The 26,073-nt window shown below is 38.8% G+C and overlaps 1 protein-coding gene across 2 annotated transcripts; it reads right to left on the bottom strand.

Moving 5' to 3' along the window:
- Positions 1–122: 122 nt before the first annotated feature.
- Positions 123–26,010, bottom strand: RRN3 (RRN3 homolog, RNA polymerase I transcription factor). 2 transcript variants are annotated; one of them, XM_059897479.1, is made up of 18 exons: positions 25,882–26,010; positions 24,495–24,600; positions 23,304–23,360; positions 18,460–18,549; positions 18,218–18,347; positions 17,765–17,824; positions 17,351–17,414; positions 16,514–16,583; positions 15,167–15,265; positions 13,043–13,135; positions 11,903–12,041; positions 10,570–10,700; positions 8,993–9,123; positions 7,855–8,039; positions 6,731–6,839; positions 3,980–4,132; positions 2,913–3,000; positions 123–2,011 (listed from the first exon to the last, which is right to left on the bottom strand). In XM_059897479.1, exons 1-18 carry the CDS (start codon positions 25,968–25,970, stop codon positions 1,850–1,852), a joined length of 1,956 nt encoding a protein of 651 aa, XP_059753462.1. In that variant the 5' UTR covers positions 25,971–26,010; the 3' UTR covers positions 123–1,849. The 2 variants fall into 2 exon arrangements, with proteins under 2 accessions (XP_059753462.1, XP_059753463.1); XM_059897480.1 differs by having other exon boundaries at positions 24,495–24,549.
- Positions 26,011–26,073: the final 63 nt, after the last annotated feature.

Raw genomic sequence — 26,073 nt, 5'->3', positions numbered from 1 at the left:
TTTTGCCTCTAATAAAGTATCAATTAAGTACAGTCTCAGTTGCAGTTTTCTATTGCAAAACGGTGCTTTAATACAGTAGATCAATAAATATAAAATAAAAAAAACACAGGAGTCAAAGAACATTTACATGAGAAGCTTCTTTACTGGGGTACCTCCCTTTATTGGCATAAGAACAAAAGTTCCAGATTAACCACGTCATTGTTTTATTTTCACAGTATTTTTTTTTCTCAAACTCCTTTGAAATTTTAGACTTATTTGTCGAAATACTTCTACATTAAAACTACTTCTCAACTCACAAAGACCCCACTTACTGTTAAATTTCTATGGACACATTTTCAATTACTCATTTTATCCACTATACAAAAATCCCACCTTTTTGTCAGCAGTTAAAAAAACAGAGAACCTAAAGGCTCTCAAACGACTTTCCACCAAGTCACCAAAAGAAAATCACCAATACCCAAAACTTTTTAAAACAATAAAAATTTCTATTTTCTAAAAACATATTTTCAGACTGAAATTCAAACTCTACATTGCCATCAATGTAAATATATGAGAGCATACAAAGCCCTAGGAAAGAGAAATTATTTCATTACAAAATATTTGTGATCAAGAAAATATCACTTGCCTTTAAATAAAGAATAGGAAAGTGACAGAAAAATAAATATATTTAAAAGTGTCCATTTTCACAAATAACAAGTACACAAATAAGGAATGAAGCTAAAATATGCAGGAGCTTCAAAATGACTAGCAGCGCTTGCACAAATTTATTATACAGCGAGGTTGTTTAGACTCCTCTCTCTCAGTGTTTAGTTATAAAAATACAAAAAGAGCCTCGCCAGAGGAGGATTTCACTGAGCTGGAATCCATGGTACGAACAGCCAGTAGACAGGGAGTGTAGCTGTAACCCTGACCTATTGTTGCTAGCAAAACCATTCCACCAATAACCTAAAATCCCCTCTCTTCCCCTACTTTTGGACAAAGAAATTCTCAATGACCAATATTACATTCCACTACAAGTAGTTCCAGTTCTGACAGCACTTCTGGGAGTGTCAGGGTACAACACTGTGAGCTGTGTTTTATAGAAGTCCAACCCCACTTCAGTCAATGTGAATTACATTTACCCGGAACTCCTTTTTTCTTTTAAACCCATTTTTACACTCACAAATGTATGATGTGTCTGATTCTGTTTCTCGAAATCCTCTCTCGTCCCTCTAGGCTTTTATTGGTTTCTGAAGTCCCTGGAGATCTCCTTCAGTGCCAGCTCCAACTTGCAGCATCCAGGACCAGCCCTGGCCACCTCCCCACACTTTCCTGCTATCCTCTCTGCACCCCACTGAAACCCCAGAACACAAATACAGTTACAGCAGAGGGGAAACAGCGTATCCAAAAGAAACTCATTCTGAAGACTTCAAAGAGTGTCCTTGAGGATTTTTCAATGAAAAGATATCATATCAACAAAGTCCTGTAAGTATGGCTCTGACAAAAACCTCATTAAAAATGCAATCTGTTAAAATAGGCTGTTGGTGATATTAGAAATTTCACAATAATTATGTCAAAAAGCTGTAACAAAAAAATGTATACATTAAACAAACGAGCCAAGCTTTCAACACTTATCATCAACTCCACCATAAAATATTGCACATGATATTCTGTCTTTTCCTTTTGTCTGTACAGGAGCAAAACAGAAAAAACAAAAACAAAACAAATAACCCAACCATGTCTGTTCAGACAGTAGAGTAAGTCTAACTTGAAAGTGAGATGCCTGAAGCATGTACTCGCTCTAGTTCAACACGATGCTCAAACAGTATGAACCTTGGTAGTGAAGGGCACAACGGAAGGAATGTCAGTCTCAATCACAAATCCTTGTGATCATGGGGGACTGATCTGGCAGGTATAAGACAGATGGGGAGCCCACACTGCTTGAAGGACTGCGGAAATGCGCATCAAAGGAGCTCGGTGTAATCCCAACTTCACCTTTCAAAAAATCATCTTCTTCATCTTCCACCACCTCCTACACAAAGAACAGAGATTATCCACAAGATCACAAGTGGCAGTTTGAAATGCTTTCAAGAATCCCTTTCCTCAGGAACGTGCTACTTCCGGAAAGACAAAGGTGAAGAAAAAGAATCTTAATTTCGAGAGCTTCCCAACGCACACTTCTTTATTACGAACCATCCGCACGACGGCTCATCACATGCTGTGAGTGTTTGTTTAAAGTCTGATTTTTTTTTTAAAACAGATTTTAAGCTCAAGGAGGGCAGGTAACATGATATGTCATTCTTGCTCAATCTAACATAATGTGAATGAATGAATGAATGACCATCCTCCTCAAACGCAAAATTTAAAGAAAGAATAAAACTAAAAAGAGCTTTCCAATGATTACTTATGAAAAAGAAGACAGGCACATTAAAGCTGACTTTTAATATAGAAATGAATGTGCCACAAAGAAACAAATGGTGACATTTTTTATTATTGGATTCTAATTTTCTCCTTTGGCAACAGCTGCCTCAGCTCCATGGCCACGCACTGGAGGACATGCTGCAGACCTGCATCTTCACCACCTGTTCATGAAAACCTACAAAATTAATGTTAACTTCTGGGAACATTTCAACAGTAAGTAAATCTGAGACTGTTACTTGGTGGTAACGATCAAGTGGTAGAGATCTAAATGTGTTAGGCTGATTTTTAATTACCCTTCACTTCCCAAAGTCAGCATGTGAAGTGTCTGGTTTGAACAATTCATTAAAAAACAAACACTATTCTCGTAAGAACATAACCTGGGCTTGGAATTCTGTAAAGGCAGAATGAACAAATGTAGTTATTTTTCAAGTGTAACATTGCTATTAACTATTTGACTGTGCTCTGCAACCACATAGGAGATTCCCAGAAAGTATGTTGAATCACAAATTTACCTTTTTAATGGGTTTCTTAAACTCCTGAAGCTCTTCTGCACTCATGTCTTCCCACACCTGATAAAGAGGATCAATGAATTTCTTTGACCTGTCAAGAAGATCAGGTTTCAAAATCAAATTAAATACTACAGCAAAGGTCACCACATATATAACTCTTTTCTCACAAGACCCATTACCCAAAATGAAGAAGTAAAAACTATCGCTCAAATAATAATAGTGTCCAAAAATATCCTATGTAGGTTCTGTAACTAACGGGGCTCCTTCTTTGTAAGAGTTCATCCACTCACGAAGATGGAGTATTACACCTACTGTTTCTCAACTTTTCATTTTCAAGTGAAATTACTTCTCAACTTTGCAAAGATTAACAGTGAGTTATAATATGTCCAAATGAAGATGAAATAATATTATTCTGGAAATTCCTTTTTAATATTCTTACAGTCAGTCATTTACTAAAAATAAATCTGGGAAAAAAGACTAATCTGGTTTCAGTCAACCAAGACTTGGGGGACCAGATAATCCCAAATCATTGTGTTGTTAGTTACAAACTGTCATAAGCAGAAATCCTGCTTCCTTATATATATATATATATACATTTGAAGTTAAGACTGGCCTGGAGGTTTTCCAGAACTACCCATCCAGATAAATCACTTGGCATTTGCTTATCCTGTGCAACAGTATGGGATGTGGTCTCTAGAAGAAGGAACAAGTCATTTGGCAGAAATTTATGAGCCAAGAAAAGGCAGCATCCTCCCTATCCAGGTACCTCTATCCCCAGCCTCTTGTATTTTTAAACCAACAGGTTTCAAGAAAAACAAAAACCTCCTGGTGTCAATCTGGGCTCCTACTGAGGGAGAGACCTGCAAGCCCTCGTGTGCCACGACCCTCAGCAGCCTTTAACAGGCTTCTCCACACTGGGCCTGGAAAACACGCAAGGAGACCACGAGACCCCATCAACGGCCAGAAGGGCCACTCACCACAAAGAAACCCCAAATCCCGATCCTGGTAAGGGCACATACACACTGCACTTAAATTCACCATCGAAAGGTCGACTGTCTAAGTGTACCCACCTCTTCAGTACACAAGGATCGAAGGGGAAGAAAGTGTCAAGTGGGTTCGTGCAGGTTTGCACTGAGTCCCCCCCAGCAGTGTTTCTGATAACTGGCAGCATCTGGCGGTTGTTCCTCTCAATGAGGGTGTAGCAGAAGACAAGCTGGTATTTGCTGTGGAATAAAACCAACACAGACAGAGGCATTAATGTGCTGGAATTACTCTGCATGGAGACGCCTGTTCGTGTGTGACAACTACCCCGACTATATAGATCTTATTGAACATAACAACTACAAGAAAAAAAATAACATAAAGTAGAAAGTAATGCTTTTAGGGTACAGTCCTCTGGGCCTACTATTTACAAGTTAGCTAAGGAGAAAGAAAATGCGCTATCACTTTATAGAATATGAGAGTGGGCTTAGATTACTAATTAGGCACAACTCACTAAAAATTAATGCATTCACGGTAATTCTTTTAGTTTACAGAATTATGTAGCTGTCTTTACTTATTTTTTACTGTTTGTAAGAATTAGTGGGTTGGTGAAAAAGGGATTCAGGATTCACTGAGAGGGGATATGGGTTGTTGGTGGAGACACTTGGCTGTTGAAGAAATTAAGGAGGGTACTAAGGGAGAGCCATGGGGTTTACTGAATCACGACCTCAGAAAATGGTAAAGAAAAGAAAAGGCATAGTGAGTGAAAACAGTTAAATGGACAGACAAACTTGCAATAAAAACCAATAGGACCAGGACTTCCCTGGTGGTGCAGTGGTTAAGAATCCACCTACCAATGCAGGGGACATGGGTTCGAGCCCTGGTCCGGGAAGATCCCACATGCCACGGAGCAACTAAGCCTGTGCGCCACAACTACTGAGCCTGCGCTCTAGAGCCCGAGAGCCACAACTACTGAAGCCCGCATGCCTAGAGCCCATGCTCCACAACAGGAGAAGCCACCCGAATGACAAGCCCTCCCACTGCAACAAAGAGTAGCCCTTGCTCGCCGCAACTAGAGAAAGCCCGTGCGCAGCAATGAAGACCCAATGCAGCCAAAAATTAATTAATTAATTAATTTAAAAAAAGCAAAGCCCAACAGGACCATTATGTTGTCAATCTCCCTGGTGGTTATGACTTAGGAACTTCAAAAATCATTCACTGGGCCACTTCTTTGAGAGGAGGATTTAGCTCACCTTTGCCAACTCTCCCCCTCCCACCCTCCCTCCCACAGTACTCATTCAGGTATCTGTTCTCAGGCTCTCAGGTCACTACTGCTATTTTAAGCACCATATGTTCATTTCTGTTCCATTAGCCAAGGATCACATTTGACTCTTGGTGTTAAATGGCCAAACCACACTGGAGTACTTCGCAATATCCGGTAAAAGTGAAGATGTGCACCTCCTACAACCCAGCAACTGCACTTCTGGGTGACAGGAAGTATGTGCCTGTGTACCAGGACACACACACAACCATGCACCCACACTGAAAAAGGAAGACAGCTTAAATCCCAACAAAGAATCGATGTTTTAAAATTATGAGAACATTACGCAGCAGTCAAAATCAAAATACAGCTATATGAGTCAATGTGGTTAACTCAATAACCATTACGTAAGCAGAAGCAGTAGCTACAGAATGATACATAAATTCCTTGACACAGACCTTTATTTCGACCTCTCACTCTCGCCTCACGTCTTACTAACCTCCGTGCTAATCCCAACCCCAGATCTAGAGCCTCTCTGACCAGTCTGCTCCTCAGCTGCAGCCCTCTACTCCCACCCCATGAATATTCTACGGGCAGCTGCCTCTGCTTTGCTCCATCCGTCCTACTCTCCCAGCTGCTTCCTATCTTCCCGTGATGTGCTGGAAACGTCCACCCAATGGACACTGTTGCTTGTTGGGTTCTTATCTTAATTCTTTACTACCATTTTTGAGATCTGAGGGAGAGAGAATACCTTGAACTAGATGGCCAGCAAAGGAAAAATAAGCCTGCTGAATGAGAGCAACAAGATGTTTAAAGGGGACTGAGGGATGCAGAAATTATTCTTATCTTCTAATAGCTCAATCTGTTAAAGATTTTAAGCTATGATCCTGCCCTCAATATCATGATAAGATACCCAAGGTCTCCAATTCACTTTCTACATGAAGCAAAATAATTCACTGAATGCTTACGAAGGAGCCGGCCTGCCGGCATTCAAACCTTAGCTCTGCCACAGTCTAGCCATGACTCCACCCAAGTCATTCAATCTCTCTGTGCCCCCCATCTCGCCATTTATAAATAGGGATTAATAATACAGTCATAGGATTGTATGAGGATTAAGTGAGTTCTATGCAGAGTGCTTATCAGAACTGTGCTGGGCACACAATAAATGCTACGCACATCAGCTGTAGCCACAAGGCCCTCAATGAACCAATTTCCTATTGTTGGATGTTCATCTCATGTCCAGTCTATTTTTATTACCATTATGAGAGTCACTCTAATAAATATCTGTGGTTTGTACCTCTCAGCTTGCTAGCTGCCTTACTTATTTCAAAGTGCCTAAGCTTCTGCTGAATTATCCTCCTTAGATTAAAAAGTAGTAGCAATTTCCAGTGCAACCAAAGTATAAAAACAATACCTTCAATGCAGTGTTTTCCACAAGTACTGGGTTATTGGTTTTTAAATGATTTTGCTATTAATTGTGTTAAATAATTTCACAGAAATTTAACGGAATTTTACAATACTAATACTAACATAAATTCACTTTGAAATAACTTCCACAAATAAAGCATAAATCACTTACTTTGTGATTGCAGCAAAAAAGTTAACTACCGAGGGCAGGCAAATCTTCAGAGGATTTAGCTGACTCATCACTATCCGTTCAAAATTTAGACTTTGAAGGTACCTCAAACCTTTGATTAAAAAACAAAAGATTTTTTTTTTAAAAGGTACAAACACAACAGTCTAAGCAGCACTTATTATTTTATACAGTAAAAAAACAAATTTAAAAAAGGTATTTGCACAAATGCTTTAAAGGTCCATGTAGACAGTCACACAGTGTAGAGCCCAAAGAATATCACTAGGCTTAACCATATGTATTTATGACCAAACCAACTTTTCTAAAGAAAAGAGTTTATTCTTTTAAATATTCAGGAAGTAAACATACATTCCCAGTGGGCAATAACCTTACATGACAATTTGGAACTCAGATATAAGCAACCTCAGCACATGCTGAGCGTACAGAGGGAAACGACTGTGTGATGATTTCTGCTAACAATCATGGCATCATTAAGAAGCTGAGGCAACACAGTGATTCTCCATTCCTTAGAGGTAATGATTGTACAATATGGAATTTCTCCTTCTTGAATTCCATATGTATACACACACACACACACACACACACAATCTGTCAATCTGACAGCCAACAAAACCAAGAGAGACTTACATGTCTTAAGTTATCAGTAAAGTTGAGCATGTTTTTCAAGTGCGCATTAGTTGTTTGTATTTCAGGGGTTTTTTTTGTTTGTTTGTTTACAAAAAACTATGGAGGTAGAAGGAAAAATTAGGTAGATACTAGTGTCTTGGAACCGATAAATATACTTCTCTCCTATGTTAAAGACACCACACTTATTCTAAGAGGCAAGCAAACCAACTTGTGCCTAAGTGTCTTTTGTTAGGAGATTCTTTGATGTATATTTTGATAAAAATTACTAAAAATGGCATAATGTAATGGCTTACAAGAAAGAGGTACTCTTTAACCAAGACGCTTACCATTTATTTATACCAAAAAAAAAGCGATTTTACTTACATTGTGATAAAACCTTGTCCTACTAGAGTTCATACAACTATTTTTAAACCCCACATCTTTTTAGAAGTGGGGCTTAAAAGGAAAATCCAGTTCATATCCATCAACCCCACATCACTGACCTTCCTTCAGGTTTCCACTTAAAAGCTGCCTGTGTCTAAAAACAAAAGTGTAGAACACAGCTTGGCAGGCTGAATAAAATGGTCCGTGGAGAGCAACGTCACAAAATGCCTTTGTTCCTGAATCCTGGTTATTAAGGTATACGTGCAGCCACTTAACCAAAAGATCTAGGCATGATTTTACAGTACTAGAGAAAAGAAAAATTCAAGTCAACTTCACTTGCTTCATAAAAAACTAGAATGACATAAGAACACACAATTGCCTCTCCTTACAAACTAAGAAAAGTCTGTCCATTGGCTTCTGTATCTATCACCCATGGGCACAGAGGAGAAGCAAAGAAAGGAAAGAAAATGGTAGGCAGGTGGAAAGACAGCCTTCCAGTTACAAGCTCAAGCACATGGACCTCCTAGGAACAACAGGCAGGCCCCTAAGAATGCTGAAGTCCCAAGAGCTGGAGAACAGTTTCTCCTCATAAACTCAGAAGGGCTTCTCCGATGGCCTCCCAGCCCTCTTGGGGGAATATGGCCAAAGAGCAGGGCATGTTTACCCACATCCTACAAGAGAAAGACAGTCTGGTTGACCTCACCATTCCCTAAGGGGTTCTGATGAAATCCCATGGTCAACAATTTAGGACAGAACAGCCAGATAGCTTTTAGCTGTCAGGAAAGGGTTTTTAATAGCATCCTTGTCCAAAGATATCTTCATGGATAACTAGAAGAAACAGGCCCAGAGCTGGCCTCCTAAATAGATCTATTACCTTTAAAAGGATTTTTTTCTTCAGCTTTAACAGATACAATTGATTCGGAATGCAAATGAAAAATGACAAACCTATAAAAAGAATCAAAACAGTATACAACACTGTACACCATCCATGAAGACAAATGGATCTTCATATTCAAGTGCAACCATACAGAACAAATTACAAAAGCTTTTCATGTGAGGTTTTACATTTTGAAAAGGAGACATTTTATTCTGAAATTGCCTCTCAGAAATATAAACATCTTGAATAGAGTGGGGGAACAGATTTTTTTCACTTTAAAGACAGACCAAAAAAATAAGGCAGATATTTCTCTGACTTGAGACAATACTATACTTTCTAAAGCATGATATGAAAAGCACTTGGAAAATTAGGTTACTTACATAAGAGGAACAAATTTAGCTCTTGCCAAAAAGCTTCCAATATAATTTGCAGCAGCTTGCCTGATGATAGCAGGATTATTTGGATCCTGCAATTTTTTCCACAGATGTTCCAAAAATGCTTCTGCAAATCCCTATAAAAAGAGAAGGTGTTGGTCTCATCTTTTTTTAATGCTTAAGATATTCTGGCGATCAGAATCCTAAGATTTTTAACTCACCAATATGGGAAAGTTCTAGTATCTCAGTTATACTGCTAGATAAATAATGGATACGTTATCATGGTTCTTATTTTTAAAACACCTTGAGATAATGCTATTAAAAACAAAAGGTGTTCCACAGCATCAAATAATTCAATGGATCCCAAAACTAGATGAACATGAAAATCAACCCTACAGATTCAGGGCTTTGGAACCCTACAGATTTGTGACAGGGCTTTGGGATCCACCAATTTTTAAAGCTCTGTTAGCAGAAATTCTCTGGTGGTCCAGTAGTTAGGATTCGGTGCTCTCACTGCCGGGGCCCGGGTTCTATCCCTGGTCAGGGAGCTAAGATCCCAAAAGCTAAGTGGCACAGCCAAAAAAATAAATAAATAAAGCTATGTAAGTGATTCTGATATTTAGCCGTAACTGGAAACCAGTGATTAACCACGCTCACATGGGAACTCCTTCTGCAGTACCTTTCAGACTGCACATATCAAACTTAACCAGAAATAGAGACTAAAGTATAGTCGGCGGGACTTCCCTGGTGGTCCAGTGGGTAAGACCCTGAGCTCCCAATGCAGGGGGCCCGTGTTCGATCCCTGGTCAGGGAACTAGATCCCGCACACATGCCCCAAAGACCGCATGCCGCAACTAAAAGATCCTGCATGCTGCAACGAAGACCCGGTGTAGCCAAAATAAATAAATAAATATTTTTAAATAAATAAATAAAGTATAGTTGGCATTTGACTAATTATGCTAATTGTAGGAAAAAAACAGACCAATTCGCCTCTTTTCAACAAAGGATGCAACCTCCAACTTCTCCCAAATAGCTCTTTTCAAAAGCTACTAACACATGCTTTGGGGCAGATTGAGTTTAACCTTCCTATCCATGACCAATACTCTCCTGGACAATTCTAGGAAGCTACAAAATAGTTGCAAAGAAGAGTCCTGTGTTCTTTTGTTTTGCTTTGTTCTCAAAATAGAAAAACAAAGTCTGAAGTTTTAAAACCCTAGATTAAAAATTTAGTTTGGGCTAGTTAAGATCAACTGAAAGAGAATAAAGAAAATAAACAGTTAAATATGCCTTATGAGATTTTAATAAAGGCTTGAATTAAAGGGAAGGGCACCACCTAGTGGACCAAATGCAGGATGACATTTTCAGAGCACTCAGCTTAAGCTGACAGGCAGCAGCAATGCCCTCTGCTCCTTCCGTGGGTTGAAAAGGGCTTGTTATTTCATCAGGGGCACTAACTAAAATGAGCTCAAGACAAAGAAATACCTCACGGTCTCTCTTCCACACCTCCCTCCACCCCCCATTTTTTAAGGGAAAATTCTGGGCAAGAATAAAATAAGCTACAATAATGTGAATGACATACTCACCAATTTAAAGCTACAGAGGTAAAACATGAAAAACTGCACATGGCAAGAGGCATGCGTGGGCAACAGGAGTTTGTCAAAGATGGTTATGAGATCTCGATATAAATCCTTTGTTTTGTTGTTATCAATCTTACCTACGAAGAAAATTTGGCATTTCAGTTTTATAAAGACATTATTTTCAAGCTACCAGTTTCATTTACCAAATTTGTAAAAAGCAAACAACACCATTAAGACATACATCATCTATTAAGCTACGGGGGGGGGTGGGGGGGAATGCCATCTTTATTTTGTACAGAGTTTCCTTTTTAATTACAATAACCCAGCACTGGCAAGGAAGCAGGCTCTCATCTCATACACACTACTGTGATGCCACACATTGTAAAACTGCCATTTAGAAGCAGAAGCCCTCTGATCCAGTAATTCTACTGCTAGAAATTTATCACAAGCAAATAACTGACAATATACATACAAGGATGTTCATTATACTGTTATTTATAATGGCAAAAAAAGCAGAGGGAGAAAAAAAATAAGAAACCAGTTAAATCCATATAACTATTTTAGAAGAACAGTGAATGGTATGAGAAAATGTTCACAAGAGGTGAAAAGGGAAGATTATAAAATACTACATATAGTGTGATCCCCAAATCCACTGAGAAAAACACATATACCCATGCAAACAGAAAAGAAAAAAAAAAAAGCTAATAATGGTTCTCCAAATAGTAAGAATGTGGCTGTATAAACTTTGTAAATCCTTTCCTGTATTCTCCAAATTTTCTCTAATCAATATGTATTATTTTTATAACAGCAAAAAAGTTAAAGTAGTAACATATTAATTCAGATTCAAGCCCTAATAATAGAACTGAGTGGCATGGCAAAGCCTCTAGACTAAAAATTCTGCAAGGACAAGAAGCATATCAATTTGTTCACTACAGCACCAACACCTGGCAAAACCAAAGTTACCTAGACTCTCTAAATTCAATACGGAACACCAAGTACCATGTATCAATGTCTACTATACCATTTCTTAAATGTCTTGAACTTGAGGTCTGCCTAAAACTGTCCAAGCTCCATATATAAGCTTTCAATACAGTAATCAGTGAAAATATCATCAAGGGCTTTGAAGACAAACATAACTAAGCCTGAATCCCGGTCCCACTATTCTCAAGCTATGTCATGTTGGCAAGTAACAATCTCTCTAAACCTTCTCTTCCTCATACTCAAAACAGTGATTTATTGACAGGATTTCTATCAGTACTAAAGTATGAAAAATACCCAGCACAGTGCATTGTAGGTGTTCAACAAAGCAGGGGTTACTGTGACTACTACAGGTTGTTACCATCTACATAGCAGACATCCTTAATGTAGGACAAAAGTAAAGACAGCAGGATGTCCAGGCGTTCAGCTACAGGATGGACCATCTGATCAAGCATTCCCGGATCAGCCTTTGTTTCATGGTCAGTTTCTTCATCTTCGTCCTTTGAAAGTAAAGTAAAAACTAACATTAAAAGCCTCAGTAAAAGTAGTTTAGTGAGAAAATTCTGAGGTAATCGTTTCCTTTAAAAGATAAAAGAAAATACACAAAGACCTTTCCAGGCAGGGGCTCTCAACCAGAGGTGTGAATCAGAACCACCCGTGGAATTCAAAATGAAAGCACAGATTCAGCCTCTGATTCTCATTTAGACACCCATTTACAGTGTGGCCATGCAAACATCACAGATTTCCCCCAGCTCCTGGCACCCACTGTTGGTGCCAGTTTCCTTTCCCAGGACAGGGCACCCATCCCCAAGCTGCTATGAGTATTGGCTGCCAACAGCTCACAGCTTCTCCCCCTTCTCCAGAGAAATGCCCTTGCTGCTCCCATTCCCTCCCCATCAGAACTGACTGACACGAGGTCACAGGAGGCCATCTCTCTGGTCTCAAGGCAGGACTAACTCTATCCTGCAACTCATGCTCCAGAGCTTCTGCGGGGGATCAGGCTGTAGCTTCTTTCCAACTGAGACTGAACTCTCACTTAGTTCCTTCCCCTGCCTTTTCCAGCTTCCTCACACCCTTTGTCCCAAGGGCACCTGAATCCCCATCTCAGGCTCTCCTCCCGGTGAACCCAACCGAAGACACTGCCCCAGGTAGAGAAGCACTGCATTAAGGTATACAATTTGTAAAACACAGAAGTTACATTGGTATGCTTTTCCATTTATCACTCTTTCACAAGCAATATGTGGTTTACAAAAACAAAGAACAAACAGAAGAATAAAAATGAAACATAATTCACCAAACCCAAATTCAAAGCCTTGGAAATAAGCTCTACTAGTCAATAAGCAACAAAAAAGCAAACTACTCATTTAAGAAATCATTTTCAAGTTTGCTGAACTACTGTTTTAATTCAAAGCCTTGAAAAAGGTGAGAAGCCATTAGCTGTTTCTTCCCACCCTCTGGGACTGTGAACTGCGTATGTCTGATTTCATTAATAAATGCTGACCATATTAAAGAGCCCTTCTGTGGCATCTGTTCCACTACTAGTCTGAGTTGCTGTTTCCTCAGCATCTTCAATATCCTGCCGGGATGCATTCACCTACATTACAACAAAGAAAAAAAAAAGAATAAAAGCTTTTAAAATATAACTACATTATTCAGGGACTTGAAATTCATCTGATACACATGCTTTAAAGATGTCCATATTAGCACCCTATATACCACTGTAACTCAATAAACAATCACAATGCAAACCTATAAATGGGTCTGGGTCATGGAGAAATTTACAAGATTACAAATTAAGCTCCCTGTATTACATATGTACATAAAATTAATATGAACTGTGCTATGTTGGTCTAAAAAAGGTAGCTTCAACAAACTCAACGTTTATTCCAACTCTTACTATGCACAAGACACACGCATGGTGTATAAGAAGCATATCATCAATCAACTGAGGAGAAAATTATTAAATGCAATCAATTTTGAATTAATGAATATTTATTTGGCTATATAACCCTTCAGATATCTTATTTAACATACCACTCATATCATGCTTTTTCAACTGTCTATAAATGACCTTCTTCCTAAATATACTCTAAAATGTTCCATAAGCATACATGTATGCAGTTGACCAGAGAGGTTTAACTCCAAGTGAACAACGTGCCAGCCCACCCAACCTCCAGCCCTTCCTAGACCTCCTACAGAATCAATGTCCTTCCCATCAACTCCTATTTCTTTAGTCCACAAACCTCAAGTCTCCCCAACCCTGAAACATGTCTCTCACCCCGCCTCATCCCCTCTTTACACCACAAACCCTCACCAGGTCTCTAGCAGCCCCACTTCCTATCCATCCATGCTCTCTCCAGCAACAGACTACCTCCTAAACACCAAACCCAAGGACTTTGCTTTTCTCATCCTCCTTAAAAAGCTCAGCAATAGGGGACTTCCCTGGTGGTCCAATGGTAAAGACTCCGCCTTCCAATGCAGGGGACGTGGGTTCAATCCCTGGTCAGGGAACTAAGATCCCACATGCCACGGGGCAACTAAGCCCGCATGCCACAACTACTGAGCCTGTGCACCTCAACTAGAGAGCCCGCATTCTGCAAACTACAGAGCCCACGCACTCTGGAGCCACGCGCCACAACTATATAGAGAACACCCGTACACCACTAGAGAGAGAAAACCCGCACACCACAACTAGAGGGAAATCTGCGCGTTGCAACAAAAGATCCCACATGCCGCAACAAAGATCCCGCATGCTGCCAACTAAGACACAACGCAGGCAAAAATAAATAAATAAATAATGATAAATAAATAAGTAAAATGTTAAAAAAAAAAAAAAGGTCAGCAACATCTCATGCTGCCTACTAAAGCCTTCCTCCCTCCAGATCCTCCCTGGGTGTCCAGACTCTTGGTTTTCCTCTCATTTCCAATCTCACTTCCTCTCTCCTGTTGGCCTCATTCTCAGTCCCCTACCTGCAGCTACAACTGCTTGCTGAATATTCTCCATCTAGCTCCCCACCTGCACCTCAATCCATCCAAAATGGAACCCATCATCCTGCAACTTCCTCCTGACGTTTCTTATTACTGTTACCGCAACACCAAACTTTCATTCCACAGGGAGCTACCTTTGAAGGGTTCCTTTCCCTTACCTTCTACTCCCCTACTTCCAATCCAGTCTCAAGGACCTTTCCTCCCTGTGTCACCAGAATCCATCACTTTCTCATTCCCATTGCAGCTTATTGCAAGCCTCTTTAAGAAAAGTATAAAGAATCCCCAAATAACTTCCTTAGGTATGCATTCCCAACTTCTTCTGACTACATCAGGTTTTCTAGCTCATAATGCATGTGTTCCATTCACAGCATTTACCACAACTGTACTTTTCCATTTACGTGACTATTTAATTAATGCCTTGTTCCCCAACCATGAGAGATGGGACTGTCTATAAACACCAGCACATCAATGCTCAAAGAAATGTTCAAGAAATGTTCAAAGAAATGAATCAAAGGCGGAACTGTGGATTTTTTTCCACTGTTGCTACTACTGTTTCAAATATTATGATTATAACAAATACTATAACATTATTTAATAAATAAAAATCAAAGAGAAAAACAGATTACCCAATACTTACGTCCAACTTGAGCAGCTTTTCAATAACGAGCTCCAGAATTTCATGTCTCAAGGTCGGAAAATACACACTAATCCTTAGTAAGTTATGAACATAACATTCCTAAAACATAAAAAGATGAACATTTCAACAGAGAATAAATGTTTCATAATTATGCAAGCAAAACATCAATTACACAATCTTTAGTTTCAACTATTCAAACAGAAAAGACTATCAAGCAACATAGAAACGACACTGTTTATACACACAATATTAGTATAATTTAATTACCCCCAGTAAATTAAGTTTGTGATTTGTATACTTCTACAATGTTTTTAAAACAGGTTTGTTGAGATATAATTCATATAAAATTCACCTATTTATAAAGTGTACAATTCAATAGTTTTTAGTATATTCACAGAGTTGTGTAACCACTACCATAATCAATTTTAGAACATTTTCATCACCCTAAAAAAATACCTTGTATCTTCTAATAATGTACCTCCTCCCAGCCCTAGGTAACCACTGGTCTACCTTCTTTCTCTATGAATTTGCCTAGTATAGACATTCCATATAAGTTAGTTGTGAATTTTTCATAGATGCCTTTTATCAGGTTGAGAAAGTTCCCTTCTATTTTTGTCATAAAAGGGTTTTGGCGTTTTTCCATCTATTGAGATGACCATGTGGTATTTATCATTTATTCTGATACAGTATACTAATTGGTTTTGGGGTATTAAATCAACCTTGCATTCCTAGGATAAATTTCATTTGATCATGGTGCATAATTCCTTTTATATGTTGTTAGGTTCAATTTTCTAGTATTTTGTTGAGAATTTTTGCAACTACGTTCATAAGAGATACAATTTGTAACACTCCACTTGAAGCACACCATCACAAATAGCAGCAAAAGTTATTAACTCCTTATTTAATACCTGTAATACATTTAGGAAAAAATAATCTATGCTTAAAAGGGAACCACTATTGAAAGTTACACAGATGATCTAAATATTACACAAAAAACTTAAGACTTCATCTATAGAAGGCTCCGCCTTCATGTTCAAATAAAGCATGTTTATAATTGGTAGTAAATGAACTATTATTTTCTAGTAATTCCCATCTGTGTAAGCATTAAGCCTATTTAGATATTTCTGAAATGGACTCTGCCTTTGACTTGCACGTAGGAATAAGAGAAAAGGCACTGAGAACCCTCAGTCAGTCGCTTGCTAAGAAAGGAACCTGAGTCAAATTCTTAGTCTTGAGTTTAAAATTCAGCAGACAAAACAACTTTTAAGAAAAATACCTAAACTCACTTAAAACTAAATCACAAAAAACAACTTTTCCATTAGTTTCCCCCATGAAAAGATTTCTTACCAACGTTCTCTCTGATTTTCGAACAAACGGAAATTTTTCCACCAGTATCGGCATAAGAAACCATGGTGTTCTATTTTAAAAAGAAAAAACATGCAACCAATCCATGTTAACTGGACTTTCTTGGAAGGTTAACATTTCCATTCTAAGAGCAAATATAGATACAGGAGGCAAACGGTAACTCTTACTTCAAGCAATTGGAACTGAAAATAAATGCATGGCTTCAGAGAAAATCTGTAACAACTCAGGGAAAAATAAGCTTCTATTAAGTTTGATATCAACAGCAAATTAAAGGGGGATCCTTTTTTCCACAAAAGTTTAATGAAGAGCTTCAGTTTAAAATCTAAACACTTCCCACTGCACATATATATTATTTTAAAAAGGAGAAAAAATTATCAACTTGGACTTTTTAAAGTTAGCTTATTTGCTAAACTTACTGGGGGAATTTGAAGTTCACCCCTCCAAAAGAAACCTACACACCTTAAAAGATTTTCTTAGAACTAATTTTTATTCATATGGCATGACACAAACGCAGGGGCTTCTCACTGAAAAGTTTTGGATATCGTGTCTGTCGAAGATAAAAGCAAAATTCCAACCACCATAAAAAGCTGGAGGGGAGAATTTGCATACAAGTTTTGAAGAATAGTTAAAGGCAATTAATAGAGAACTGAAATGCCATTTTTTGTAGAATGTGATGTGATATCAACAGGATACAAAAAATATGCAGCATATAACTTCAGTTTTGATGCTATGAACATTTTACAATTTTCTACTAACCGATCATAATTTTCTTGAGACTTAAACACCACAATTAAAAATAAGTAACCAAAGTATACTCACGATGGGACATATCTTGCTATTATTTGTAAGGCTCTGTGACATGTGTCAAAATTTGCAGGAAGATCTACAAGGTGAAAAGGGAGAGTATGAGCATCAAGATAAAACTGAAAACTGAACAATTATCTACCTAAGTCTAAAAATGCCTGCTAACCAAAACTGAATCATTTGTCAGCAAAATAATAATTTCAAGAGTTTTCTCCATGACCGACTATCAATGAAGACTATAAATAATGCCATTAAGGGGAATTGATTGCACGTTAACATTAAATATAACAAAACGATTCCATCAAGGTTGCCTTTTGTTGCAGTCTACATATTAGATTAAGTCCTGGAGGTGCCAGGATACTTTAGCATTCAGCATGCATTCACTAAGACACAGGAGGCAGTCTTTGCTTTAATCCTCTTTATACTTACTATCATCTTCGTCATCAGAATCCGAAACATCTATGTCACCTTCCTTAGTGACCACTCGGGCTTTTGAGGAAAAAAGGAAATATGTTATTCTTCTAATATTGATCTAAACAATCAACAGCTACATAAAAAAGTGATTTTTCCATTGTCCAAACTTAATACAATAAAATTTACAATGGGGGCAGGAGGTTTAAATAGCTAAAAATCCCTGAGTTCCAAGACTTCGTCAGAAGCTCAATAAAGCAAATTACAATCCATAAAAACCATAGCAACAAATGAATCTAGACACTTCCACAGAGGTCATTATAGGGGACAGACATGTACCAGAACTGCTGCCAATAAGCATCCTGGAATCTTCCATGGTGGCATAATCTCCAAAATATAGTGGTAAGGTAACTTTTTAATAGAGATATTTAAAAAAATAAGAATCAAAGCAAGCAAAGAGCAGCCACTTACGAGGTACAAAATGAGAAGCAATCATGCTGAGACATGGTCTAAGGAAGACAGTCTGTGCTGATACAAGATTACCAAGGAAAGCTAAATACTCCTCCACCACTGTCTGACTTCTATTTAACCACTGCAACCTCTACAGGTGGGAGGGAGAGAAAGACAAAAGGAACATTTTACTGATACAATATATACTATTTTCGAAGTACTGAATTACATATAATAGTTGATGAAATAAATGGTGAACTTACCAACAGAATATTAATAAGCTGCTCAAAGTCTTTTGTCAAGTACATGATGGAGGAACGGAATTCCAGTAGCCAGTTAATGATCTGGTCATCCTTAAGTTAAACAAAGAAAAGTACTTTCAAAATCACAAATTCTCTCAAATAACAGAGAAATGATATCTATCTGGCATTGATCATCTATCAACAATATTTAGGGACTTCGCTGGTGGTCCAGTAGTTAAGACTTTACCTTATGATGCAGGGGGTGTGGGTTCCATCCCTAGTCAGGGAGCTAAGATCCCACATGGCTCGTGGCCAAAAAACCAAAACATAAAACAGAAGCAACATTGTAACAAATTCAATAAAGACTTAAAAAAACACGGCCCACATCAAAAAAAAAAAAAAAAAAATTTAAATTGGGGGAAAAAAATGTCACAAACTTGGACTTAAGCCAAAGTTGGGATGAAAATTTCTTAGTTTGTATCAAAATGGAAAAGGATGTTACAATAAATTTTCCTTTTTTTTAAAGTAATATAATAACTGATATACAGGAAAAAGAATCAAATGCAATACTTAATTCTAAGCACTTCTGTTTGCCCTAGAAAAGTAAGAACACCTCAAATGTTGACACCTGGGACTTCTTTAAACTAAAGAATTGTAACAGATTCAAATATTCTAAGACCACAAGGACCAACAGGTACCTCTACTTCCTCTATACTCATGCTGACCTGCAAGCATGTTGACAACATTCATCTAAGCTGATTAACTAGAGTCATCAATAAATGTAACTTTTTCTTAACCCAACCTTCAAATGGGTTTAAATGAATTAAAATGTGTTCTATATAAATGATGGTTCCACTACTCCATTATATATTTTTCAGACAATAAAATTACTATTCATAATACTTTTAGTGACATGGGAAAACCTAAATAGCAATACAAAAAAGAAGTCATGTAGAGAATAAGATATCAGTTATATTTAATAAAGATACTGTTTGTATTCATGCATATATACAGCATACACAAGAAAAAAAATTAAAGCCCCTAATTTTGGGGAATTCCCTGGTGGTCCAGTGGCTTTCACTGCTGAGGGTGCGGGTTCAATCCCTGGTTGGGGAACTAAGATCCCGCAAGCTGGGCAGCACAGCCAAAAAAGAAAAAAAAAAAGGCCCTAATTTTTGAAAGAAAATGGTTAATGCTGATTAAGACTCAGTAGGGGAAAGAGACATATGGTGTTGTACCTTTAGCAACAGACTACAAACAGACAGTGTTGAACCTGCAGTGATGAACTATTAGCAGACAGGGCTGGACCTACAGCAATAGACTACTTATAGGGAGTGTCATTTAGTGAGAACACACCATGTGCCAGGCATGGTGCTCAACACCGTACATATATACCTTTTCCGAATCCTAACAATGCTGCAAATGGATTACTGTTATTCCCATTTTACAGTTGAGGAAACTGAGCCTAAGAAAGATTAATAAGCAATTTGCCCAACCAAACCAGTAAAAAACTAGGTTCAAACCTGACCGCCTACAGGAATAAAGACACAGACGTAGAGAATGGACTTGAGGACACGGGGAGGGGGAAGGGTAAGCTGGGATGAAGTGAGAGAGTGGCATGGACACATATACACTATCAAATATAAAACAGATAGCTAGTGGGAAGCAGCCGCATAGCACAGGGAGATCAGCTCAGTGCTTTGTGATCACCTAGAGGGGTGGGATAGGGAGGGGGGGAGGGAGAGGCAAGAGGGAGGAGATATGGGGATATATGTATAGATGATTCACTTCGTTACAAAGCAGAAACTAACACACCATTGTAAAGCAAATATACTCCAATAAAGATGTTAAAAAAAAAACCTGTCCGCCTAGATCAACGCTCTGCCCACTTTCCCACAATGCCTTGCTCCACATGAAGAAGCTCCCCACCTTTTCCCCACCGGTTCACCAGTGAGTGCTTCCTATGCATTATCTATGTGACAAAGCTCAATGACACTGACTATTTACTGATGAACCCTAAGTAACCTGGCAATAAAATAAAGTAAGTCGCAACTCATTTGCACTACAGTAACTTCATAATGTCCACAGTCATTAAGGATAACAAGGCCTGAAACAGAGAAGACAAGCTAAGTTACACACAAATAAAAATAAGTTAGCTCTATCCTGTCACTTTTCCACTAAAACAAGTGCAACAAAATTATAAGGACAATATTTAAACTGCTCCACTTTTTAAAGTAAACCAGTCAGAGACTTTGGTGCTTTAGTACTGAACTATTATTAGAAACAAATTATTTTAACACTCCTCTGAACTAACGTGGACACAAATGATGTGACTCTTGGTCTGTCAAAATCCCAAGGAGACGTGCTGATATAAAATACAGCAGAACACAAAGAATGTGGTTCTTCATACCTGTGGAAGAATGCACAGGTCTTTAAAGAAAGCTTTAAAGAGGAAGTGATGCTTCCATTGTCTTTAAACAGAGTGAGTATTCTTGGGGGCTCTATACCTTACAGAGGTAAAAGCATGTCTTCAGAAAACCAAAAGTAGTTCAGTATGGCTGGACTATATCGTGAGCAAGCAAGCCAACAGATAAATCTGGGGAGCAAAGAGGGGCCAGACAAATCAGTGAAGTCCTTGTAAGCCAAATTTACAATTAGAAAGATCTGCTGGCAGTGTAGGGTATGGACTGAATGAACAACCATATGCTTAGACAGAACCTGAGAAAGTTCATTGGTGAAGATGATATTGCAGTTGGATCTCAAAGAGTAGGAGTTTTATAATTACAGTAATAATAATAATAGTAAACACTAATATAAGACTAACTATGTGCAAGGCATTATTCTAAGACTTTAACATATATTAACTCGTTTAATCCTTACAACCGCTCCATGAGATAGGTACTACCATTGGTTCCCATTTTATAGCTGGGGACACTGAGGCACTGAAATGCAGTAATTTGCCCTCAGTCACAAAGCCAGTAAGGGAGGGAGACTATGTAACCAGAGCCCATGCTCAAATAGGTAGCAAACAAAGTAGATACAGAGGACCTCTTACAGCCAGAAAAAAAAAGGCACATGCAAAGCCCTGAAGATGAACAGAAATGGCAAATTTAAGAAATAAAGTATCTAGTGGGACTGAACACTGAAAATTTGTTGCAGACCATGCTAAGAAGCTGGTCCTTTATTCTTCAGTGGGCATGAAGTAGGGCAATGACATGTTTAGAATGTGCTTTAGAGATGACTTAGGCTGAGACAGAGATAAGCAATAAATCATTTAAGCACATGAAGAAAGCTCCAGAAGTGGGTTTGGGAGAGAGAGAATGCTAAGCTCAGGGCACTTGTTAACACCTGTGGGCTGGCAGTTTAGACATCTGTACAGCATTGTAATTCAACTATACTTCGATAAAAAATAAATTAAATTAAAATTTTAAGATTTTAAAAAAAGAACGAAAGAAAGAAAGAAACAGGTCTGGAGCCCACAAGAGCAATCTGAGCTATAGATGCAAATCTGGAAGTTATCAGGACACAGATAAATTTCAAAGCCATGAGGGCATAAGGAAAACACACAGGAAGAATCTGTAAAGTGAGGAAAGGGTTAAGTTTGGAAATCCAATCAATGCCAAATTTAAGAAGAACCTGTCAAGAGAATGATTAGAGATAAGTGATAAGAAGACAGGAAGATCAAAGAAACCGAAGGAAAGGGGTTTTTTGTTTTGTTTTTTCATTTTATTTTATTTTTTGGCCGCGCCACGCAGCATGCGGGATCTTAGTTCCCCAACCAGGGATCAAACCTGCACCCTCCGCAGTGGAAGCGTTAAGTCTTAACCACTGGACCCCCAGGGAAGTCCTGAAGGAAAGGTTTTAAGAAATGGGTAGTCAACTGTATAAACTGCTACAAGGAATTACTATGGGGCTTTAAAAAAAAAAGAAAGTCCATTGAAATCAACACGTAAGAAATCACTGGTAACTTCTGTCATAGTAAATACAGCAGTGGACTTAACAGTGGATTTAAACATGAATGAGAAATGAGAAAATGCAGACTGTCAACAGGAACAACAACTAACAATTACAAAGTCCTCTGAGTCAGAGGCTGTTCTAAATGCTTCTTGTATATTAACTCATTGGATCCTCTTAAAACAGCTACATTTAAAGTACTTCTCTTATTTCTCTGGTTTTACAAGGAGGAAAACAGAGGCAAAGAGGTTAAACAACATGCCCAATATCACACACTGGGAAACAATGGAGTTGGGATTTTAATGCCAGGCAATCCGACTACCAATGCCCACAGTAATAGACTATTCTTTCCAAAATTGGGCAATAAAGGAAGAAAAGGGAAATAACACTTACTGAGTTGTTACTACATGACAGGCATATACCTTGTACCATTTCCAAAAACACTGAAAGAGTAGTAGTTTGAAAGAAAAGTCATTTTTTGTTGTTTTTTTGTTTTGTTTTGTTGTTTTAGCACTGGAGAGACATGAGAGTTGCATGCAGCATAGAAGAAAGGTTCTAAAAAGGAAAAATTAAAGCAGGGTTTCTCAACCTCAGGACTACTGGCATTTGGGGCCAGATCATTCATTGCTGTGAAGGGCTGCCACGTGTATTGTAGGATGTTTAGCGGCATCCCTATCTATCATCCACTCACTAGATGCCAGTAGCACTCTTCCCTTCTCCCAGTTGTGGCAATCAAAAATGTCTCCAGTTCATCACCAAATCACCTCGGGGGCAAAAGTGCCCCTGGTTGAGAACCATTAAAGAAGGATCATAGAGCAAGTTCTAGAGAATGGAATAGGACCAAAAGTGCAAACCAATGTCTCTACAAAGTGGCAACAACTTTGCTAATAATCAAACACAAAATTAATTACCTTTATCTCTGGATCTGACAGCTGGTTCTTCAACAACTCAAAGTCATTTGTTTCCCCCTTAATAAGAAGGGGGGAAAAAAAATGAATTTTTCCTTGCTTGGGTTTCCAGTTAAAGACCAACAGCAGGATTTTTAACTTATACAAAAAGAATATTGTAACATACACATATCAGTTGCAGATTATAAAATCCTGACTATGAAAATTTTAAAACTCATGTTAGTGTAGCTAGGGGGCTTGGAAAAAAGAAAATGACAACAGGCCATTCATATTTAGCTATACTTGTGTACTTACATTTGAATATGATAGTCAATATTCCATGATACTATCCAATCATATATATGGATATAAATGCAGGTTACATGTAAAAATAGACAGTAATGCATATTTTCCCACCATTGCTGAGATACAGCAGAATCACTTCTAAACTAACACAAAAACAAAGCCAAAAAAAAAAAAAATCCCCATTAATAGAGCTGGTTTATTGTCCCAAAGCAATGCTTTGGTAACTCCTTAAGAAATAAAATGCGGGACTTCCCTGGTGGCGCACTGGTTAGGCATCCGCCTGCCAATGCAGGGGACACAGGTTCGATCCCTGGTCCGGGAAGATCCCACATGCAGAGGAGCAACTAAGCCACAACATAGTTGTGTGCCACAACTACTGAGCCTGCGCTCTAGAGCCCACGTGCCACAACTACTGAAGCCCACGCACCTAGAGCTGTGCTCCGCAACAAGAGAAGCCACCACAATGAGAAGCCCGCGTACTGCAACGAAGAGTAGCCCCCGCTCGCCGCAACTAGAGAAAACCCATGCACAGCAACAAAGACCCGACACAGCCAAAAATAAATAAAATAAATAAATTTATTAAAAAAGAAATAAAATGCTTCGAGCTAATGGTTTTTTATTCTACTATTTGCTGAAGATTTTAAAAAACACTAGGTAAATAAAGCACTTGAAGATGTGAAACCTCAGCAAAGGGGTTACTACTCTAATTTTGAACTGACAGCACCGTGCTGTTGTTAAATTTATTTGATTTCAATATTGATATCTAAAATCCATTTTATTTGTCTACTGATTTTTAGTATAACAGCTATAACTGTATTCCGACCAGCAAAAATCAAACCTCAATATATCAATTATATTTCAATAAAGCTGGGAAAAAACCCCACCAAACTTCACATTATCATCTCTTACCTTTCTGTACTTCAGCAACACTTCTGTCACAGTTCCACCGAACCGAACAGTTTTTCTTGGGGGAGAATTGAAGAAATCATTTTCTAATGCAAGCATATCTGAAAGCCTATGGAACCAAGATTATTAAGCCATTAAGTGCATGACAGGGAAAAATAAAAGCTATAATAGCCAACACTTATTGGACCAACATCATTCAGTGGAACTACTGCTAAAGCCTCCTAACGGGCCTCCCTCCTTCCACTTGAGTCCCCCAGCAATCCATTCTTCATTCAGTGATCTAATGATCTTTCAAAAACTTAAGACAGATCATGCTACTCTACTCTCTTGCTTAAATTCTCCAAAGGTTTCCTACTCTTTATCGTCTTCAAGGTCCTACATTAATCTGGCCCCTGCCTACCTCTCTGACCTCATCTCTAACCACTTACCGTACTGCAGCCAGGGTCCTTTCTGTTCTTCAAACCTGCCAAGCAGATTCCCATTTTACTATTCCCTCTGTCAGAAACACTCACTCTCCAGATGTGTACGTGGTTGGACCCTTGTCTTCATTTAAGTTGAAGCTCAAATGTCAGAGACCTTCCCCATCAGAAATCGAAAGTACCCATCCTCTCCCTCTCCCCTACCATCACACTGTTTTATTTCTTCACAGCAGTTACCGCTATCTGAAATCATCGTTTACTTATCTACTGTCTTTCCCTCCTTAGACTGAAGGTCTGTTGAGAGCAGGGACATTGTCTCTTTTGATATACTGTCCCCCATGCTTAACGCCAAAAGTAGGTACTTAAAAAAATATATTATGAATGATATTATGCCAAGTGTTCCGCCAAGTTTGCTTCTTTTAAACAAAGCAGATTAGTGAAAAAACATAGCATCCTGCTAAGGACTGTCAAAGTTAAACCCCGAAGTGTTTTACGGGGGTTAGGGGCTTTAAAAGCTGAGCTAGATATAAACACTGTTAAACAAACGTGTGTCAAAACAAATTTCAAACAAACAAACAAACAAAACGTAAGACGCAATTTTCCGTCAGTGGCAGCATCTGGCTAATAATCCAAATAACCCAGGGACCTCTTTCTAAAGCTAGTCGAAGAAGCAGGAGGGAAGAATAAAGGAGCAGAATGTAGTACCCAGGCCTGGGATGCTATAAGGGAACCCAGTGGGGAGAAAGGGGGGACTATGGAACAGAGAATAGGTTCATTTTTCCATCCCCTCTCCCACTTTTATTACCCATCTAAGGGGCATGGACTCACTCTTGAGGACCTGAAGTGATCCTCTTCCCTCTGCTCCCACCCCACTCCGTTAGCTCTGTACCAGACCCTTCAGCTCCGCTCCCCTAATCCCGGTCCTGGGCTTTGGTCCCAGACTCGCAGAAGGAAGCGTCCTGGGTTCTTACCCGGTCCTCGACGCGCCCAGCGTCTTGACTGCAGCTGCCGCAGCGGCGGCATCTCCGGGCAACCGCGTGTGAAGCAACGGTGCCGCCATCTGACCAGACACACGCGACGACTACACCTTACGCCGGAAGTCGTACTCCTTCTAGGACTGCCTCCATCCCGGAAAACGAGTGTGCGAGCGACGGCCTTCAGCC

Source organism: Balaenoptera ricei, chromosome 15 (assembly GCF_028023285.1).
Source record: "Balaenoptera ricei isolate mBalRic1 chromosome 15, mBalRic1.hap2, whole genome shotgun sequence".
NCBI classification, from domain to species: Eukaryota; Metazoa; Chordata; class Mammalia; order Artiodactyla; family Balaenopteridae; genus Balaenoptera; species Balaenoptera ricei.
Note: the sequence above shows the minus strand (reverse complement) of the source record. Positions and strands in the feature narration are given on the sequence as shown.

Coding starts and splice junctions, on each gene's coding strand:
- RRN3 (XM_059897479.1), bottom strand. CDS start 25,970: ATGGCGGCACCGTTGCTTCACACGCGGTTGCCCGGAGATGCCGCCGCT. Junction 13,136..15,166: donor AAAAGCTGCTCAAGTTGGAC/GTAAGTATTGGG, acceptor GTTGTAATGTAG/GTGAATGCATCCCGGCAGGA. Junction 6,840..7,854: donor AAGTGGAAACCTGAAGGAAG/GTCAGTGATGTG, acceptor TTTTAATCAAAG/GTTTGAGGTACCTTCAAAGT.